This window comes from Vicia villosa, linkage group LG6, assembly GCF_029867415.1.
Source record: "Vicia villosa cultivar HV-30 ecotype Madison, WI linkage group LG6, Vvil1.0, whole genome shotgun sequence".
Taxonomy (NCBI): domain Eukaryota; kingdom Viridiplantae; phylum Streptophyta; class Magnoliopsida; order Fabales; family Fabaceae; genus Vicia; species Vicia villosa.
Genome location: NC_081185.1, coordinates 19,007,247 through 19,027,191, shown reverse-complemented (window position 1 = coordinate 19,027,191; position 19,945 = coordinate 19,007,247). Strand labels below are relative to the sequence as shown.

Genomic DNA, 19,945 nt, shown 5'->3' with positions numbered 1-19,945 from the left:
ATAATGAACAACTTGTTATGACTACTACCTTTTTGTCCCTGTACTTTGAAGAAGCAAATACAAGAAGACAAATGGAGACTAGAAAGTATTGTAGAGATTCTAAAGAACAACACATGGGAGGTTCACATGGGGGAGTTAAATTTAAACCCTACTCTATCTTTGCCTCTTTTCTCTTTCCTTTTTAGGAAAATCGTACATTCTTCGTGTGTGTTTGATTTGGCGATGACGAGAATTGACTCTAAGTTAATTGATTTTATAGAATTGATTTGGTTAAAAGTAAATAGGATGTAAAGTGATTTATGATTTGATACATTTATGTAAAAATAAATTAAACGGTATATTTTAGAGTAAAAATCACGTTTAAATTCAAAAGCTACAAATTCTAACTTCAGATAAATTTCATTTTTGAGACCGAATCAATTCTACTTTAAAGGAACCAAATATCATCAAAAGAATTCAAAATCAATTCCACAACCTCAATTCTACTTTAAAGGAACCAAATATCACCAAAAAAATTCAAAATCAATTCCACAACCTCAAATCATACACTTAGGCGTTTGCAGCTGCAAACGCATGTTTTCTTCTTCTCCCACCGTGATTTGGAGAAGCTACAAAAGGTAGCTTTTGGTCCACCGTGAATTTTCGCCACAATTTTGTGAATCCCACCGCCAAACCAAACACATCATTAGCCTATGTTTGGTAACACATGAGCCACAATTTGCCCTGCATTTAAAGGCCCTCTTTACCGTAATTTTGAGAAGCTAGCAAGCTTTTCACCTTGGTTTCTTTCATCACCAAACATAGGCTTAGTATTGAAGTAAAGCAAGTTGAAACTAGAAGATTAGAATTTTATTTAAGAAAAGTTTTAAATAACTTCAAGCTCCTCATACACCAACTGATTAAGTAACAACACTGTCAAATTTTGATAATGGCAAGAGTGGACACAAATCTTATAGAAGTATAGTTAGAAGGCAAAATTACTTCACTTGCATAAGATCAATCATTTTCTTTAATATAGGAGTAGGATATATCTTATGAACTTATAAAATTAAAAGCTAAAAGGAAGATTAAGCAATAGATAAATGTTGCTTGCTTCACACAAATAAAAAGATATAGATGTCTATTGATACTTTGATACACATCAATTCTAAAGCAAATATATGCTGTAAGAATGCATTTTCTCAATGACTAATACATTTTTCTCGGTGGCATAAGGTAAAAAGACAGTCCCGACTTTCGGGAGATTCACTTTCAGGTAGGCATTAGTCAAAAGCTCCACGCATTCGGATTCTGCTGACTTGAATCTGCCATATATTTATGATTGGAATGGAAGCTCATCTTCTGGCAGGGTTTACACCTCGGGTGGCATCATATCCACCACCACCTACATTACGAGCAGGCGGTGTTGCAGACCCATAAGGCATGTTCACAGGTGGAACTTGTCCCTGTGGACCAGCACCACCTCTTGATTGTGCATCATAGCCAGCTGATCTTGATGGATCATAAGCAGGTCCTCTTTGTACTTCATAACCCGAACCTCTCTGTGGATCATAACCAGTCCTCTGAGCGTCAAACATTTGTCCTCTCGTTGCATCGTAAGCAGATCCTCTAAATGCATCGTAGCCATTCAACCTTTGTGGGTCGTAAGTAGAACCACTTTGTGTGCCGTAAGTAGGCCCTGCAGATGGAATGTAACCAGGCCCTCCTCTGGTAGCCTCGTAACCAGTCCCTGCAGAAGCTGGACCAGGTTGAGCCCCAGCAGGAGTAATTGTAGGAGCATTGCCACCACCACTACTGGCAGTAGGGAGAGAACCACGTCCCTGTCAAAAAAATGCACGACAGAGCATTAATATTCAAAATTCACATGGAAGATAAAGAATATAGCCCTCCTAAATGGTAGTTCTGGCAGCACAACAAAATCTCTGTTACATTCTAGCACTGGATTTTTTAGCACAAAATAACCTAACAGTTGAACATACAACTTCTATTACGCAGATCTATATTTCCTCCAAATCAGGTTAATTTTCTCTGCACATGCAAGAAATAAATCCCTCTATATTGTAATCAAGCAGACTAACACTACAGATTTTAACAGTGGACATAACTCTACAGATACCAGATATAACACAACAGACATAACTACAGATTTTTAAATTCCTTATCCAAGTAACCAACACAACTTTTATATGTCAAGTTTATACCATCAGAATGGTGAAAAGTAAATATTAATAAGTGCCTATATTATACAAATCAGATAACTATTAAATCTTGTGATATATCAGATCAAAGTCTGTTGAATTCAGGTATTCTCCAGATTTTAGGAGACATAACAAGAATAGTCATTCCCGGATAGCGGCACGGAGCGGCCAACCCCACAAGTGGAATGGCAGGTTAGCGTATAGCGGGATGACCACTCTATTTGATCATATTTTGGACAAATTACATATAATAATTATAAACTTATATTTAATGTAAAATTAAACAAATAACTCAACTCATAAAATATTCATAAATCAAAGCACACGTGACTATTGAAGTGCATAATCGACTATGAAGGAATGATAATCGACTATGAAGGAATGATAAGGTTGAATCTGAACTCAAATTTGATTGAAAAACTCAATTATCCTTAAAACATTGTAAATTTATGGGGTAATTTTTCGATTTTTTTAAAGGGGAAAAGGATAGCGGGCCAGAAACCGCTCTGCTCCGCTATCCCGCTATTTACCTTATAGCGGCCGCTATAGTGTTCTGCACCGCTAAGGCTCTTCCCATAGCAGTTAGTGTCCGCTCCGCTCCGTTATAGCGGGATAGCGCCGCTATTGACTACGTTACAAAACTACTGCTAAGCATTTTGGATATTTAAGAAACATTCATCAGGTTGGATTTAAAGTATAATAATTCCAGCAACATTTCATTGGATAGACTTTATAAAAATAACCAAATAAGTCAACACAAGCAAAAACTAATCCAGACACTAATCGTTATTAAAGAAACTTCAGGAATAATAAGTTAATAAATATAGATAACAGACTATAATGATGCACTCCCGCAGGGAACTTAAAACAACGTAACACATGGGGTCATCACACACCTGTGCAACAGCATAACCATCTTCATATGCATTTTGTCCCACAGGAAGACCAGAAGCCTCTTTATTATTATTAGTTCCAGAGGTGCCACCATATGGCCCACCTAAATTTTATTGCACGCCATGATCAATCCACAAAACATGAAAAATTGAAGACTAAGGACTCTAACGTAGAAAACACATAACAGATGAGATACATACTACTTCGATCAACGTTAGCCGTGTTTGTAAGCTCTGCTCGAAGCTTCTCCACCTCCCTACTCATAGAAACATAGTTCTTTTCCATCACCTGAAGTGACTCAAGGTGGTCATTGTATAATTTCTTTTCATAGTCATAAGTGGCCCTGCATGACCAGAACAACAGAATATCAGGGGCACTAAACATGGTATTCTGACGCTACACTAGCAAGATGTAAGGAAAGAGAGAATAGAAATAATGGGCTGGTTCAGGGTTAACTTGGGTGAGTTCCAGGTGGAAATTGGTGGATTGATAGTTCATTATGTGAATCTGATGAACGGGTCAATTGGAAGTCATGGATTGGATTCAAGGGTTACATTGGTGGCTATTTGGATGCTAGATAGAATGGACATATGGACATGAAGAATGGAGGATTTACCAATCAACCAAAATACAGACCCGTAGCTGCTAGACCCGTTTTTGACTTCTAATCCTAACATTTTCAACCACCTAAACTGAACCAATCAGGTCTGCATAAAAGTAGAAGTATAGGATGATGCCCTAGTATTACAGGCTAAGTCTATTCCCTCCCTGGCTATCAAGCCGCTAAGAAAATCTAAAGATTTTGGATTGAAAAGACTCCCATGAGTTTGAATGACTAAGCAAATGAAATGGCTCAGAATACAAACTGCATGGGGGGAATCTTTCAAAAACTTGGTATAGTTCAAAACAAAATGACCATTGGTCTTGACTCATAATAGAGAGATTCCAACTTCGGAAGTCAAGAGGGCAGATTCTATACCTATGAAATTAGGATTTTGAGGTCAACCGATTCTAGGATATAATCAAGCTAAAGAAATCTACCAGGTTTAAGTGGAATTTTAATGACAGCAGATATAATCATTTCTGAGCAACTTAAAAGAAGGATATAATCAGTTCTGAGAAATTGATGCATTTTGGAGGAAAGAAAAATTATGTATGGTAATTACAAATACGGGGATTTCTGGAAAATATTAGTTAACCAGTTAAGCAGATAGAACAGGATAAAATGTTGCAGCTCAGAGTACAAGTCTACACCACTGTCGGACAAAGGTAAAGACATAACAGTGTTTAAAAAAGAATACTAAGCATCAACTGAGGGTTTGATTGCAATAGACCAGAGATGGTTTCTATTGATAAACCTGAACATTTAGGGGGAGAGGGGAAATTACTACAACCATTGCTATAAACCTTATAACTCAACTTACTAGAATGAAGATGAGCTCCTATTTATAAGAGCTAAGTGATGTAGAGGAGAACCCACACATAAAAGCTAAGCTAATAAAAGGGAAAGCCCCTAATCTAAATAAAAAAATTTAGTGTACCGGTGATATGGGATCCATGCACATGAATAGAGTTAGTCAGGCTGGAAAGAACATTAATACTAAATAAAATAAAATAAACATGGCTCTAAGAACAGTTAATGTGAAGGATATTCCATTCCTAAAATTTAAACTGATGACTTCAAAAGATGTAATCTATACTTTTGAAGCATAAACAAAGGGACCATGTACAGATATCACAGATTCTCTGAAGTCTGCTAACTACTTAGCAGTTAGCAGTCCAGAGTCCAGACTCAAAAAAGAAAAGTGGACATCGAAATAAGACATGATTACACTTAACTAATATAAACTCAAACCCTGGATGAATATTCAATAAATTTTTCTGAAACCAAGTTACAGAGACCCAAACTCTCCTCCATCCTAAGGCAGATGCTTATTATGAATATCCCATCTAAGCAAGTTTCGGTATTAAAAAAAAAATAATAATAATAATAATGTCTTGGCATAAAAGAAAAAATGGACTGGAATATATTGGGAGGCCAAAGTCCCCCTCACATCATGAACGATGAGGTGCCACATGCAAGTGATGGATGGCCTCTTCTATTTTCTTCCATTCCAGATCAAAAAATAAAAATCATTCATAAGTTTGTAAAATCCCCTAGTAATTCTGCCATGTAAAATTGAGCACAACAGGATTTTAAAGTAAGGGGAGCATTCATAATATTTCTTATTTGTGATGTGACAGAACTTGTCTAGTTCAATAGCTTCTGATACCAGTCAGTGATTTCAAATTAGTTTTGCATATACTCAGTTTCTCTAATAATACAGATCCTAACATTTAACTCATCAAGTTAGTATTCCTCATATACCTCAAAAAAAGATAAAAATAAATGTTACAGAATGCATTCAACTAAAGCTAAACTTGCCACATCTCCATACATTTTTGCAGTCTGCTCCTGTACTTTAAAGCTTCTAAACAAAACCAACAAAAATTGCCTTCAATTAAACTGGTGGACTTATCATACAGAAATTGCATCTCAATACAAATTTCAGATACTGTATGATAGGAAACAATGCTCCTAAAATGACATTTAAGCCTAGTTATCTTGAACACATCATACATAAAAATATGAATATGCATTGGGCCGCAACAAGCATATGGTCCCCACACAGTATTTTTCAATATTCCCCTTCAGATTGTAGATTTAGAAAGAACTTTATAGGTTTGGAGATACTAGGATGAGAGAGAGTTGGTAAATGAGGAAGAGGTAACATTTTAGAGGGGAAGTCGGGAACAAGAGATGCAAGAAATCTAAGACAAGCCATAAAGCATAAAAGCTAAACATAAAATAAATCCACATTGTTACAACTACAACAACTGCAATGCTTGTAATCATAGAGGCCACAACCGCAACTGTGATCATATTCACAACTTCATCCGCAATTTGAAACCGTGCAGTCTAGCACATTTGACATTAATATAACACAATATTTTCTTTAAAGTGAAACCAGTATGCAACACACAGGATGGGATATTCAGAACAATGTATGTCTATTGAGAAAATATGGTAACCATGCATTACATGTGTAATAATAATAGATGAAATATAGAAACTAATCATAGGAGATAACCTAAAATATGCTAAAGTTGAAAACTGATCCTAGGAGAAAAACCAATATATTGTAACATAAAAGGAGAAAAATCAGAGAGCTGGCTAGTGAGTCATAACCAATAAAAGTCATTGTCAGAATGACAATCGATGGAAAAAGAAGCCGTCCCTAATATGACTCGTGTGAGGGAAAAGAGTCCCCACCGAAAAGATTGCCGGTGGGAATAAAAGCCTTTGATATGATCAGTTAGTAAGAAAAGAATTGCATGAGATACACCAAAGAAGAAGCAAGACTATAACAATAGCAAATCATGTTTCGGAGTTACAATAGAACCAATGCAGGACAAATCTTGCTAGAGGAGACAGAAATTGCACTGAAAAATGGTTGTTTGCAAAAGAAACTGATTCACCATGTTCCAGAACACAGAAAATGATTGGATCTAGAACCAGATTGCACTACAACCTTCGTGTGTAAAAACATTGCCGAAAAAGTTCGCCAGACACACCACCACAGCAGCAAAGGCAGCGACTGTTTTTTGAAATTGTGGAGGAGTACGCGATCGTCTTTGGGATCAGAAGGAGGTTTTGGGACAACATAGATCGGCACATGGTGCTTCGAATGTCGGTGGACCCAGAAAACGACACCATAAAGTGCTCTGGCAAAGCTGTGGGCGGTGGCTGGCCACCATGATGGTTCCTGGAATGACAGTGATAATGGTTGTTGAAGGTGACTGCGGCTAAGGAGCCGGAAAACATTCTGAAACTTATAACTGACAGCAGAATAGTAACAGGTCATAGAGGATCGAGCCAGACTATAACACGTTGAAGTTATGCGATTTAGATAAAAGGAGAAGAGAAATAATAAGAAATACATTTATAGTGAATTATGTTTGATATTGACTTGATATTAAAGACTAAACACTAATCCCTATTTATAGAAATACATAGACTCAATCTTAAATAAATTAGGGAAATCATGATTTGAAAACTAAGAAAAATATCAAAACTAATCCTAGGAGATAATCCAAGAATTTTAACATAATATCAAGATATTATGAGATATCATTTATATTCTAACAACGGGTAAGGTATATGTATACAGTTGATCCCTTTTTCCCTTTATAATAATGATAACAGTATTTTCTTTAAGGTGAATCTAGTACGATGATTGAGTATACAATGGGGACATCCATACGATTTAGGTAACATAGTCAAGAAAATCTAGTGACTACGCATTTTACCCACTAGACCAAACTTAAATAAAATGCAAAGCAAAAAAGTACCTGCGCTGCTGATACTCTTGTCAGACAGTCAAACTGAGAATTTCAGACAATTATATAAGATAAAACATCAAAAAAAATTGCAACCAAGTGCAAACAGCTCACCAAAATGTGGAAAAATGTAAATATGGAATGAAGTTTGAAAAAATTAATACTAGGCATCACCCTACTAGTATTAGTATTTGATTAAAGAACACACCAAAGATGGTTCATGGTTGCCATTGAATAATATCAAGATCTACAACAACAACCAAGCCTTATCCCACTAAGTGGGGAAATAATATGAAGATCTAAAGGGAAAAAATAGTAAAGCCATTTTTTTAAAAGAATAAACCTTCTATAATTATCCTAAATGAAGAATCATTAATCATAACCCTATCAGAACTGAGTAATGTAGAGGATAACCCACTTCTAAAAGCTAGCAAAAAAATGGAGAGCCTCGGCTTTAGTGAGAACTATAACAAATAGTGCACAATAGATATGGGATTCAAGCCCGTGCATCGAGCTAGTCAAATTGAAAATAACTTTCACACCAACATTAAACAAATCAGACTCTAACACATTGATGTCAAAGATACTACTCCTAAGTCATAAAAGCCATATTAATAGCAGTTACCCCACTGATATAACACCCTTACTTCTGCATCATATAGACATCCTAGTATCAACTACTGCTGAGCAGTGTACCCACAGAAAAACTGTACATTGAAAAAATACATGATAACACTTGACCAACAACAATCCAAGCACACAACCATGAAATTCTAGATTGAGAAATACCAAGTACTAAATGACTCTAGTATTGACAACCAATAAATCACATACTAACTTATTCAATATCGAGTACCATCTCTGGAATCTTTTTGCTTAGGTTTTGCTTGATATTTTTGAGGAGCTGAAGGATGGTAACAAATTAGCAAAAGAAAAGTCAAATACATGTAAAAAGGACGAGCAGGTGACCTCAATAAAGACAACCTGAAGGGGCAAAGGGAAGAGACCAGAGAAAACCATTCAAACTAGTTGTCCTAATGAATCAAATCTTATTTTGAATAGTAAGACAGATGATCAATAAAAAATGGCACTTTTAAGTAAAGACAAGTGACATGCAAAAACATAAACTGATATATTTGTATATGAACCTCAAACTATTTCAAGATTCAAGTCATAAACTAAATGACAGAAAAATGCCTGGCTACAAAAAGTTGACTAAAAAGGTGACGGGCTATACAAAGTTCAAGGGCAAGTTAAGATTCATCAGAATGAATCCAGATGCATCATAATGAATAGAGATTTATGTTGGATTCATGTCTAAAATAGATATGCTACGATTCGTATTGATTGGATTGAGTTTTCTTTTGTAGTAAGGCTTGTGTCGTAAGTTACAGATAACCATACCCATTATGACAATCAGAAGGATGACAAAGAATCATGAAAATAAAAAACACTTCATGCTAACTAAAATCATAAATAAGAAGACTGCAATAACAGACAATGCCATTAGAGGTTTTTCCCTCCTATTTAATGGAAAAACAAACTTAATTAGACTGCTAAGAGAAAAGGGAAGTACAACATGTGGCATTAGTAAGAATTCCTCTAAAACTGATGATATGAAGGGCCTGTTTGTTTGTGCTTCTTTAAAAGAAAAAACAACTCGTCGCATAGTAAAAATTCCTCTAAAATAGATAATATTAAGGGCCTATTTGTTTGTGCTTTTTTAAAAGAAAAAGTGCTTAATATTCAATTAAAAGTAGGGATAAACAACAAAGACAAACTAAAAGCATTATCTTCTAAATCATTTGTATCATAGAATCATTTATGTTAGTAATAGGAAGTTTATTTTATTATTATCAAAAAATTCCTATAAATTAGAAATTAACCCAACCTAGGCCTTGGTTGGTGAATCTATAGAGAGAATTGTGGTAACTATGCATTTAATCTACTGAGCTAAAAATCAAAACAAAAGATTCAAAAGATTACCTGCAATGCTGATACTCTTGTCGGAGCCGCTCAAGCTCCGATATAAGAGCCGGAATCTGCTGCACATCAACATGAACCCTCTGTATCTCCTGATTCAAATGTTGAGCTTTCGCCATAAGCTCCTCCCTCACAACCACCAAACTTTGCGCCTCCCCACGCGCCTTCTGCAACTCCATCTTCACCGGCTCCACCGCCTTCAACTCCATCTCCATCTTCGCAATCTTATCAACCACAGCCCGCATCTGCTGCTCCCTCTCCGCCTTAAGCGATCCCACATGAGCGTGCAACATCTGCAGCTCATGCTGCGCCCCCGCAAGCTCCTGTCTCAAAACACCGTGAGTAGCAGCCAGTCTCTGATTCTCAGTGGCTAATCTCTGCATTTCTCCGTGCTGCGACGCGAGTTTCTGTTCCATTACCTGAGGCGGCGGCATGAGATCGAACGGACCTGGTGGGGGAAGCGCGTGGTGGTGCATTGCGGGACCTAGTTGGTCGTGGTGGAGCATGACGGGACCTGGTGGATGATGTGGATGCGGACGGCGTAAATGCTGTGGCGGTGGCATGCGGCCTTTGCTTCCCATACCTGAAAGTAAAGATGATGCGAGAGTTGTGAAATTAGGGCAAAAAAGGGGAAAGAATTGGGAAATTTTGAAATTGTGAAATGGAAGTGATTGAAAGAAGAGAAAGAGGATTGATACCGTGGGAGTGAAGAATTGGAAACCCTAATTTGAAGTGGAAGGTGAAGAATGAAGAGGAAGGAGATTGGTTTTTTTGTTACACTGCAAGCAAGTAACGTATGCAAGTGATCGCGTTCATAGACTTTGTATGCATCAAAACTTACTATTCTTTTTTTCTTTTTTTTTTTTGATAAGTAGAAAACTTACTAATTTTTTTTTACAAATAAAGTTTGATTGTTATTATTGAGGGGGACAAATTTGAATAGTCCAATTGATAGAGACTAATCTATAGTTTTTCTTATATTTTCGGTTGTTTAATTTAAGTTGTATAACTATAAGGGTTATTTCGATCGGACTCAAATGATTATTTTAGATTTGTTGAAAATTGAACCCGACCGACTCATTGTAGATATAGAGTTCATAATGTTCTTAAGTTATTGTTTTTTTATGTAATTTAATAGTAGTATTGTGTACTTACAAAAATACACGATATGCAATATTAAATTATGATTGTTATTTAATTTGTGGTTTAAAATATGATAATAATTAAATTAATAGTAAATGATATTAAAAATATTATCACGAAATAATAATTTTTATTTTAATAATAAAAAATTAATTCTTCTTTAATGCTATTCTAAAATTTTGAAAGATTTTTTAAAAAAATTATTAAAAAATAAATGTTTGTGAATTTATAAAAAATGAGTCGGTTTCATAAATTTATCCTGATAAATAGTAAACACTGTCGATATTCGTTGTTTTTCTAACCACTTAGGAGTGGAATTGAAACAAGTGGGGAGTTCGTGCAACGTGCAACTGAGATTCATGTTTGCTGACCTGGTCGAAGTTTTCTTGAGATGAGATGATCATTTACTTGTGTGATTCGCATCTCTGGGAGTGGAGAGCGATGTTGTGGCTATTGATATGTCTATTGTGTGTGGGTTTCTTGATGTTTTTCCCAGGGGAAACTTGCAACTTACCCCTAGAACGGGAAGTTGGATCAACTTGATGTTATCCTCGGTATAAATTGGTTGGAGTTCAACCATGTTCGTATTAATTGTTACGATAAGATATTGTCATTTCTAGAGCTTGTGGAGGAGAAGGATTTGTTTGTATCTGCTAAGCAAGTAGATGAATCTGTGAAAGATGGTGTTTATGGTATTAGCTTCGTTGGATGCCAAGGCCAAGGGAGTAATTGGTTATTTACATATCGTTTATGAATTTCCAAAAGTGTTCCCCAAAGACATTAGTGACTAGCCGCCAGAGTGTTAAGTAGAGTTTACGATAGACGTGGTACTTGGTACTTGGTACTTGGTACTAGTCATGTTTTAATAGATCTCTATCGAATGTCTGCTGCATAGCTGAGTGAATTGAAAAAGCAACTAGAGGATTTACTTGAGAAGAAGTTCATTCGTTCTAGTGTTTCATTGTCGGGTGGGGCGGTGTTGTTAGTGAAGAAGAAAGTAAAGAAATGGCTAAAGAAAAGTGCTATGGCTAAAGAAAAATGAGAGAAAGTAAAGAAATATTTTTAGAGAGATTGAGGAGTGAGATTGATAACTCACGTCTTCTAGATGTAAAAATATGAAGGGAAATACCTCTATTTATAAGCTAGAAGTTGACACAAAAAAAGGAAAGATCCATAAGCCAAAATAAATGATCCAATCGATTAGGACCTTAGGCCAATTAATTGGGAGCCCGAAACAATCGTTTGTAAAGGCTCAAATGGGGGAAAATGGATATAGACACGATTGAGAGATCTTTCACACTTCCTCTCTTTTACACTTAAAAGCTTCGAAAATTATTGAATAAAGTAATCATATAAGCACTTGCTTGAGTCTTCTTGGAGACGAGGTTTAAGATATCTTCAAGTTAAATGCCTTTAATAGAGGCTGGTTGCAGTGATCATTAAACCCCAATTCATCTACTTGATTCGGAGGAAGCTTTGAACAACATTATCTTATGCATCTTTAAATATTTGAATCTTCATAGGTTATCATCAAAGGTTGCATCAAATTGTCATCTATATACCCAATTCAAGTTGCCATCATCAAAAGCACATCATCAAAGGAAAACCACAATTGTCATCTTTTTCCTTTGATCACTTTTTTGAATACCATGCAAAACATGATTTCATATTATGAAGTTCTCCATATGATTTAATCGACTCGTTCCTCATCCCTTTAAACCAACCCATGGCCCCTACCTTCAGAGTAAAAACGAACAACTTACATTTCTCAGGGGGGCTTGCTACCCAAAAATTCAAAAGAATGTCGACCAATTCCATGTATTCATCGAGAATAGTTGTTTCATCGTAAGTTCTCATTCTTAGTTGCTTTTGGAGTTTCCATTTTATTCGGTACTCTTTGATTCTTTTGCTGAAGGAGTTTCAGAAAGATATTTCTTCCTTTTCACCAACAACGGCGAACATAGACCCTTGATTGATCGCCTCCTTGCCCTAAGCCTTGACGAGAACACATTCCAGACGGTGACCATATTTCAGGCCTTCAGTGAGTCTGCACTCTCTAATGTCGGGCAAAGTCATCAATGTGGTTTATGACTACATCTTAGTAGAGTCTAAGAGGTTGAAAATGGTTATGATATATAATTTTGGCTTCTCGAAGTTGTTATCACTGAAACTGAGAATTGGAGATTTTATTGTAGACATGTCGCCCTTATAGTCGCTTCAAGTAAAGTTGTCAAAATGTTCAAGCATATTGGACAATCAACATGCTTTCATAGGCATGTCGCCCTCATAGTCACTTTAAGTAAAGTTGTCAAAATGTTAAAGCGTGTTGGACAATCAATATGTTTTCATACAATTTGTATTGAACACTTTTGACTTCTTTGCACCAGACAATAGATCTTATTGAGAGTCTAAAGACATATGTATAATAATGTTCTCTCATAGGACTATAAACGTGATTTTTAAAAGAATTGATTTTGCCATATAAAAAAAATATCCACGCAACTTAATACCCGCTTACCTTTCATTTCGGTGTATTCTTTTAAAACTGGTTGTTCTAAAAAAATATTATACTAATAAATTCAAATAAGTTTTGTAGAAAATGACAAGTCCTAAGTTATTACAAATATCATTTATTGAGTTCATAATGTAAAATCTCATACTGACTTTGTATTTTTTTTACTTTTGTATCATCATATATACTACAACTCTAGACACATTTTCTATTGCCCGCACAAAATATAGAAGCACCCAGTTGCAGCAGCAACACTTATGACTGTTGCACCATGAAACTTTCTTTGTTTATTTCCAAGTGACTGATATAACTAGTCTCATACTTGGCCTTCTAAAGGGCAATTCAAGTTTAGACCTTCTATTTAATTGTAAAGATATGCAAAAATAAGCCAATTAGCCAAGTTTTCTCTTGCTAATCATGTTAACAAAAATAAAACTAAACACTAAAATAAATAGTAACAGTGTTAGATTTATTTAAGCTGAGTTTACATTGTTTATTTGTAGAAAAGACTTGCAATAGTAGAAAAGCTCAAAATTTGATTAATTTTTTCTCTTGCACCCATATCACTTGCTTTCAGAACAAAACAGAAAAAGCTTTAATTTGGAAAAGCTTTTGCATCTAGGTTAAGGAAATTCTTTATAATTCCCATCATTTCTCCTCCGGGGAAACGCCCCAAACATCCCCTTGCAGCTGCGATTTCGTTTAATTCATATACTGAGTCGCCGCTATAAGATTGAGAGCGTTTACCTCCTCTATCTTCACTTTCCAAATCATAAGCCAAGTCTTCGCCAGACTTAACACTTGGAAGAGGAAATGGATCGAGAGAAGTTTTACGAATAACGGATTCGCCAATTGCACCTACAAAGTCCTTTAACCGACAAATAGAAAACGGAACTGGTTCAAAGCTATGATCACCATATTCTACTGGCGTAGAATGGTCTCCTGTGACACAAAGGAAAAACTGAAACTTTCTGGTTGATTCTGCTTCCCAAAGTAATCTTGCCAACTGCCCGATTGCAGTATCAACCGCTTCTAATGCTTTGACTTTGAGAATACTTGCTTTGTCATGGCCTGCATCGTCTATTGCCTACAGTAACAATAACATATGAGATTAATTTAAAATGAAATAATTCGAAAATCTAGAAGTAAAAAACAGATAAAGAAACCGAAACTTAAGATTTCAACCTTAATATGAAGGAATCCAAAGTCATAGCCATCTGAGGGGCCTGCTTTATGCTCATCCTGTCCAGGTACAAAAACTCGTGGGCAAGACTGCGAAGGAGCCGAGAGCGCCTTAGCTATTGCTGTTGCTTTCGAAGTTAGTAGAGTTCGATAGTCTCCAGTTGCTCCAGGAGCTTCTAGGATATCAATACCAAGTGATAAGCCTAGACCAGCAATTATTTTTGTTGGAGCTACCATGCATGGCCTCAAACCGTGTTTATCTGCAAATGGCGTGACCTGTAATATATAATGTAAAAGCAATAAATGCAATAGCTATTACATAGACGCATAACCGTGTAAGTATTGGTTTTCTTAATTGTTGTTATTTAATATTTGAAAGATAATTGTTTATATTATGTTATGAACTTAAAGAACAAACCTCAATTCGAATGCCACATCCTCTCAAAAGGACGACATTTGCAATATTCTTCCCTTCTGCAGCACGTTGAGCATTGACAGGATGAGAAACCAAAATTTTCGTTATTTCCTTGGACAGCTCATTAACTACATCCGCAGTGTTCCTTGCTTCATGAGATTCATCTAAAGCTTCTGCTTTCAAAAGTAAGCGGTTATCCTTTAACGGGTCTGTCCCAGATATATTTCCACTCAAATTTGGTCCTTTAACAACCACTCCACATCTATGTTCTGTAGCATACCTATGAAAAGAATTGCAAAGACGTAGAATGGCCTGTTAGTATTAATCTGCTGAAATCACGAGGTCATGTCTTCATGAACTTGTAATCATGTACGTATCAACTTAACTTTGAGGGATAAGTTTTATATTTTTTCTAAAGAAATCTTTAGACCAGACAAAATAGAGCTGGACCGTCCAAGATCCTCCAAAATTTACGATATGACTAACAGATTTTTTTAAAACAATTTCTCTAACAAATAGGAGACTGCAAACATTGAAAACTTAATATTAACCATAATGAGTGATCACCTACGCCAACAATAAACCCGTAAATGCTATAGCAACCTTAGACATCTTCACCTGACTCTGACTTCGTATTGAGGGAAAGATGGAAGCTTCATTCCATCAAGGGCAGCACATAGTATGGGGCCTTCTTCTTCAAAGTGCCTGTCAGCTCTCCTACTAGTGACAACTCCAGTTTTCTCATCAAGAGTTGCAAAATTTGACTGCAGGAAGACATTTCATCAACCTTTTTTTCGACAAATAATTCATCAAGCTATTAGCATGAATAATGCTTTTGACAAATAAAGTTAACGAGAAGTTATTTTAATACTCCATAGAAATAATAACAAAACAGAGTTCTGCACAAACCTTAAAAGCAATATCACCAGGCGACATGGCCAATCCAGCCCCCATGGATTCAAATGCCCCTCGACCACGATAATAAACTCGAGGATCATAACCCAATAGTGAAAGATGAGCAGTATCACTTCCACAAGCTAAGCCAACTTCTACAGGGTCCATCAATCCATTAACCCCAGCAGATGCTATCCCATCTAAATTGGGAAGTTTTGCTGCCTGAAGAGGCGTCTTGTATCCCAACCTTGGCAGCGACACATCACCCAACCCATCAATCAACACAAAGGCTACTCTTTTCTTTGGCAACTCTGGATTACCCATTAATCTCTTTAATTTTTCTTCTCGGATTATAAATAGCAGCAGGGTTAAACAGCAAATAACACACCCTAATATCTATATACTCAACAACTTCACTCTCACGGTGACTTCACAAATAGCGCAAGCGGCGTATTACCAAATTCCTGTCACCATAAGTATACTTCAATACGTATATATGCTACAATATTTTAAAATATCTTATAATGTCCAGAGTAGTCAATCCCGGATAGTGGGAATAGTGTATAGCAGGATGGCCTTTTATTTGATCGTTTTTTGGATAAATTACATGAACAATAAGACGTAAAGTGATTTGGTCATCCTACCACGTGCACAACACACAGATGTTATAAGCTTTTGGCCTAGGATGGGGTATCGTCACTAAAGATCAAAAACAACTTTGGTGTTGCCTTAAGAACAACATAAAGTAGGATTTACCATGTCTTTGCAACATGGCATTTTTTACACCAAAGAAAATATGTGTATTTCAAGGACAAATGGTGAAAGCTAGCTCTTGAACAAAGCAATTAAATTCATACTTTAGTGCCCTACAAGTTTGTTAATCATAAAATCTACTAGGAAATAGGAGACGCATAAATGAAGATATTGTTAAGTCTTTGAATTGGAACTGCAAAACAAGGCCTACAAATCAAAATAATACCAATTATTCAACACAAAATACAGAAATGCAGCCTTTAAGAGAATGTACAAAAACACATGAAGAACAAAACACAGCATCTCCAAATAACTTTCTTGTCTTTCAACAGAACCATGACAATACTATCTACCTTTAAACCAAGGCTCTGGCTCATGACCAAATCTTTAACAGAAAAAATCAAACAAACTCTTTTTCCTTTAAATATCAAGCATAAAAGACACGCCAAAGAAAAAAGATTCAAAAATACCATCGTACTTATAACTGAAACATGTTATAAACATTTTCATTGGATTTTCCAAAAATAAACAAACAAATTGTAGAATTCCAATTAGATAGCCATTGTATATTCAACTAGCACATAATAGAAAAAGAGCAATTTATGAACACATGCACGAATTCTTGAAGTAACAGCTGCAGAATGCTTTCTAGGAATAGGTTCTCATCTAGGACCAGTTCTGTTTGTTTTTGTTAAATCACAAACTATTTGAAAATAAATTTCAGTAACATAATAAGAACCTAAATGGGTGATGTTGTTCCGGATCTTCTAATAAAAATGAGTTGCCAGCTGCCCTCAATTAAGCTTGAGTTGTCTGAAAAACAGAACAGAATTTCATCTCATGAAACTGCTTAATTTCTTTCTTTGATATTAGATTTTCATTATTTTAATGAGGACACTAGTAATTGTCATCAAATGCTTTTGTTAAAATGATAGCCTACAAATCTGCCATAGTAATAGTACGAGCACCAAAAATACAAGCAAACTTAAAAAAGTACCATTATGATTAAGAATCACTCCCTCCCATTAAGAATCACTCCCCTGCTCTTATGAGAGAGAAATAAACCAGTTACACTAAACTTATATATGCCCTGTTGCATATAATTGTGTTTCTCCACTATGTTGTCCTATTATATTAAATTATGTCAAGTACATATAAACTGATTACAGTTTCTATCTATCTATAATATAACACATGCATGCACCATTTAGTCATAATAGTATATAATACCACCTATGAAGCACATATACTTCAAAATCGTTGCCGAATTGTATCCAATACGTACCGATACGCTCGGATACGTTGCCGATACGTATCGAAGGAGTATCTGAATTTTACTATTTAAAAACAACACAAAGATTCTGATACGTTCTCTGATATGGCGGCGACACGCCACAATACATTGTCGACACTACTCCGATACGTCAATGACACGGCTAGTTTATCTCATGACTGTTCATGTTCGTATCAGATACCTGTATCGTGTCCGTGCTTCATTGAATACCACTAACCAACTCACCACTTCATATTTTATAGTAAAACTTGTAATGCTTTAAAAGTTTGGCCATAGCTAAAACACACAACTCTAATTCTAATGTTCATATCCAAAAATCACAACAACAATCACTAATCAAATATCAAGTAAAACAAACAGCAACTGCAGATTCCCAAAAAACCTACAGACTTAACTGAATTCATTGCATATGAACACAATTTCAACAAAGCAGTACATGCAATCATGGCAACAATAAACAACTATAAACGGTTGCAAGACAAAACCACAAATTCAATATATAAGAATCCAGTAGGAAGGGTTTGATGGATTCGAAGGACTTACAATTGACGCCAAATTCCAACGCAAAAAGATTCGCAAATGAATCGATTTTGAGAAGAGTTTCAGATTTAGGAATCGTGTTCCTCTTTCTTACTTCGCCTACCAAAGTTCAGTTTCATAGATGAACAAATGCTGTGTTTCTCTTTCCTATTTGGCTAAACTCAATTTACTAAACTTTTATTTTAAGTAAAAAAATAATAATAAATGGGAAATAAAATTGTTGAGAGGAAATAAAAATAATATTTTATAAAAAATATTAGAATTATAATGTTCTATAATATTACTCAACTCACCTGGAAGTGTAAAAATCTTGTTATCAGAAAAGTTTTATGTTTATAAGCCAGGGGCGGAGCCAGGATCAAAATCTAGGGTTTTCCAAAAAATGAAAGGAAAATATATAAAAAACGTACGAAAAAATTATAGTCTAATCGTAAATGCATTCTTCTCTTGTTCATTCCTTGAAAACACTTGATGATATCCATATCATCAATTGTATTAAACACCTCTCTCTCTCCACAAATATCACTAAGCAATTATTTAGTTATGGATTAGCCATTCTACATCTCAACTCATTCTTAACATATTTCATCCCCGAGAATACTTGCTCAACACTTGCACTGACCACCGGTAAGGACAAAACTAGTTTGATAAGTGTGTGGTTATAATTAAAATTTAATAATTAATGATAATTTAGAGTTCACAATTGATTAACAATATTATAAATATTAATTATATGGTTAGTACATACAAATTAAATTTATACAAAAATAAAGTTTATGCAAAAAAGGTTGAAGTGGTTAGAAGAAAAAAAAGTTAATTCTAAAGGTGTGTTTTCATTTGTGCTGATTAAAAACAAATTATTTCATTTTATTTATAGTTAAAGTTTTGGTTGAAAAATGAAATTAAAAGATAAGAAAGTGATAATTAATTTAAGTTTTTTTATTGAGATATAAGAAAAAAAATCTATAATGAAATAGACTAGCACTTAGTAACACCTGGCGCTAAAATTTCTGATAAATATGAAGGAAAAAAATTAAGGATTTATTTGAGTAGGAGAAGAATAATAAATACTCAGACAAAGTATTCACAAAGTATTCTTTTACTAATAAATATTCTTTTGTTTTGTTAAACTTGGAAGTTGGAAGTAGTGCACTAAGAAAAAAAAAACTAAAAGAGGTGAAGGTAAAAAATTAAAAGAAGTTGTGCACTAAGAAAAAAGTGTTAAAAGAGGTGAAGGTAAAAAATTAAAAAATTGAAGTGTAATAAAAAAAGAACAGAATATGCAAAATCCGTCTGTTACATGTTTCGAACCCAGGACCTCTTGTATAAAACTCCCAAAAGCTTTTACCATGTGGACAAATTTCTATACATTTAGGGTATTCCATGGAATACCCTATACCCCCTTGGATCCGCCCCTGTTATAAGCCATTAAACTCCATATATATTTTCTTAAAAAGAAAATGCAAACAATCAAACACTAAATGAAAGGAAAAATATGGAACATAACCTTAATTGGATGAAGTGATACTACATGTTTGATTCGTTAAAAAATAGATATATTTTTTTTTAATTAGTTAAAAAATAGATATTAGACGGTGTGGGAAGTGATCGAGACGGAGGGTGAATAGATCACCTCCTCTTTTTAAGGATTTAAAAAATTTATCAGAGTTTTTAAAATTTGTGAAAGAAATCGGTCCCGAATCGACAACCGTCTATTTAGAACCGACTACTAAAAAGCCGGACACGCGATAGATTGC

General features: G+C 35.1%; 2 protein-coding genes across 3 annotated transcripts; both read right to left on the bottom strand.

Moving 5' to 3' along the window:
* Positions 1 to 1,093: 1,093 nt before the first annotated feature.
* LOC131608952 (protein FLX-like 2) lies at positions 1,094 to 10,294 on the bottom strand. The gene is made up of 5 exons (XM_058880554.1): positions 10,154 to 10,294; positions 9,459 to 10,038; positions 3,293 to 3,435; positions 3,095 to 3,195; positions 1,094 to 1,820 (listed from the first exon to the last, which is right to left on the bottom strand). Exons 2-5 carry the CDS (start codon positions 10,034 to 10,036, stop codon positions 1,335 to 1,337), a joined length of 1,308 nt encoding a protein of 435 aa, XP_058736537.1. The 5' UTR covers positions 10,037 to 10,038; positions 10,154 to 10,294; the 3' UTR covers positions 1,094 to 1,334.
* Positions 10,295 to 13,553: 3,259 nt separating this feature from the next.
* On the bottom strand, positions 13,554 to 18,331 carry LOC131608951 (uncharacterized). 2 transcript variants are annotated; one of them, XM_058880553.1, is made up of 7 exons: positions 18,192 to 18,331; positions 17,094 to 17,167; positions 15,617 to 16,065; positions 15,326 to 15,471; positions 14,711 to 14,987; positions 14,296 to 14,568; positions 13,554 to 14,197 (listed from the first exon to the last, which is right to left on the bottom strand). In XM_058880553.1, the coding sequence occupies exons 3-7, from the start codon at positions 15,923 to 15,925 to the stop codon at positions 13,706 to 13,708; spliced, it is 1,497 nt and encodes a 498-aa protein (XP_058736536.1). In that variant the 5' UTR covers positions 15,926 to 16,065; positions 17,094 to 17,167; positions 18,192 to 18,331; the 3' UTR covers positions 13,554 to 13,705. The 2 variants fall into 2 exon arrangements, with proteins under 2 accessions (XP_058736536.1, XP_058736535.1); XM_058880552.1 differs by lacking the exon at positions 17,094 to 17,167.
* Between the last annotated feature and the right edge of the window lie 1,614 nt (positions 18,332 to 19,945).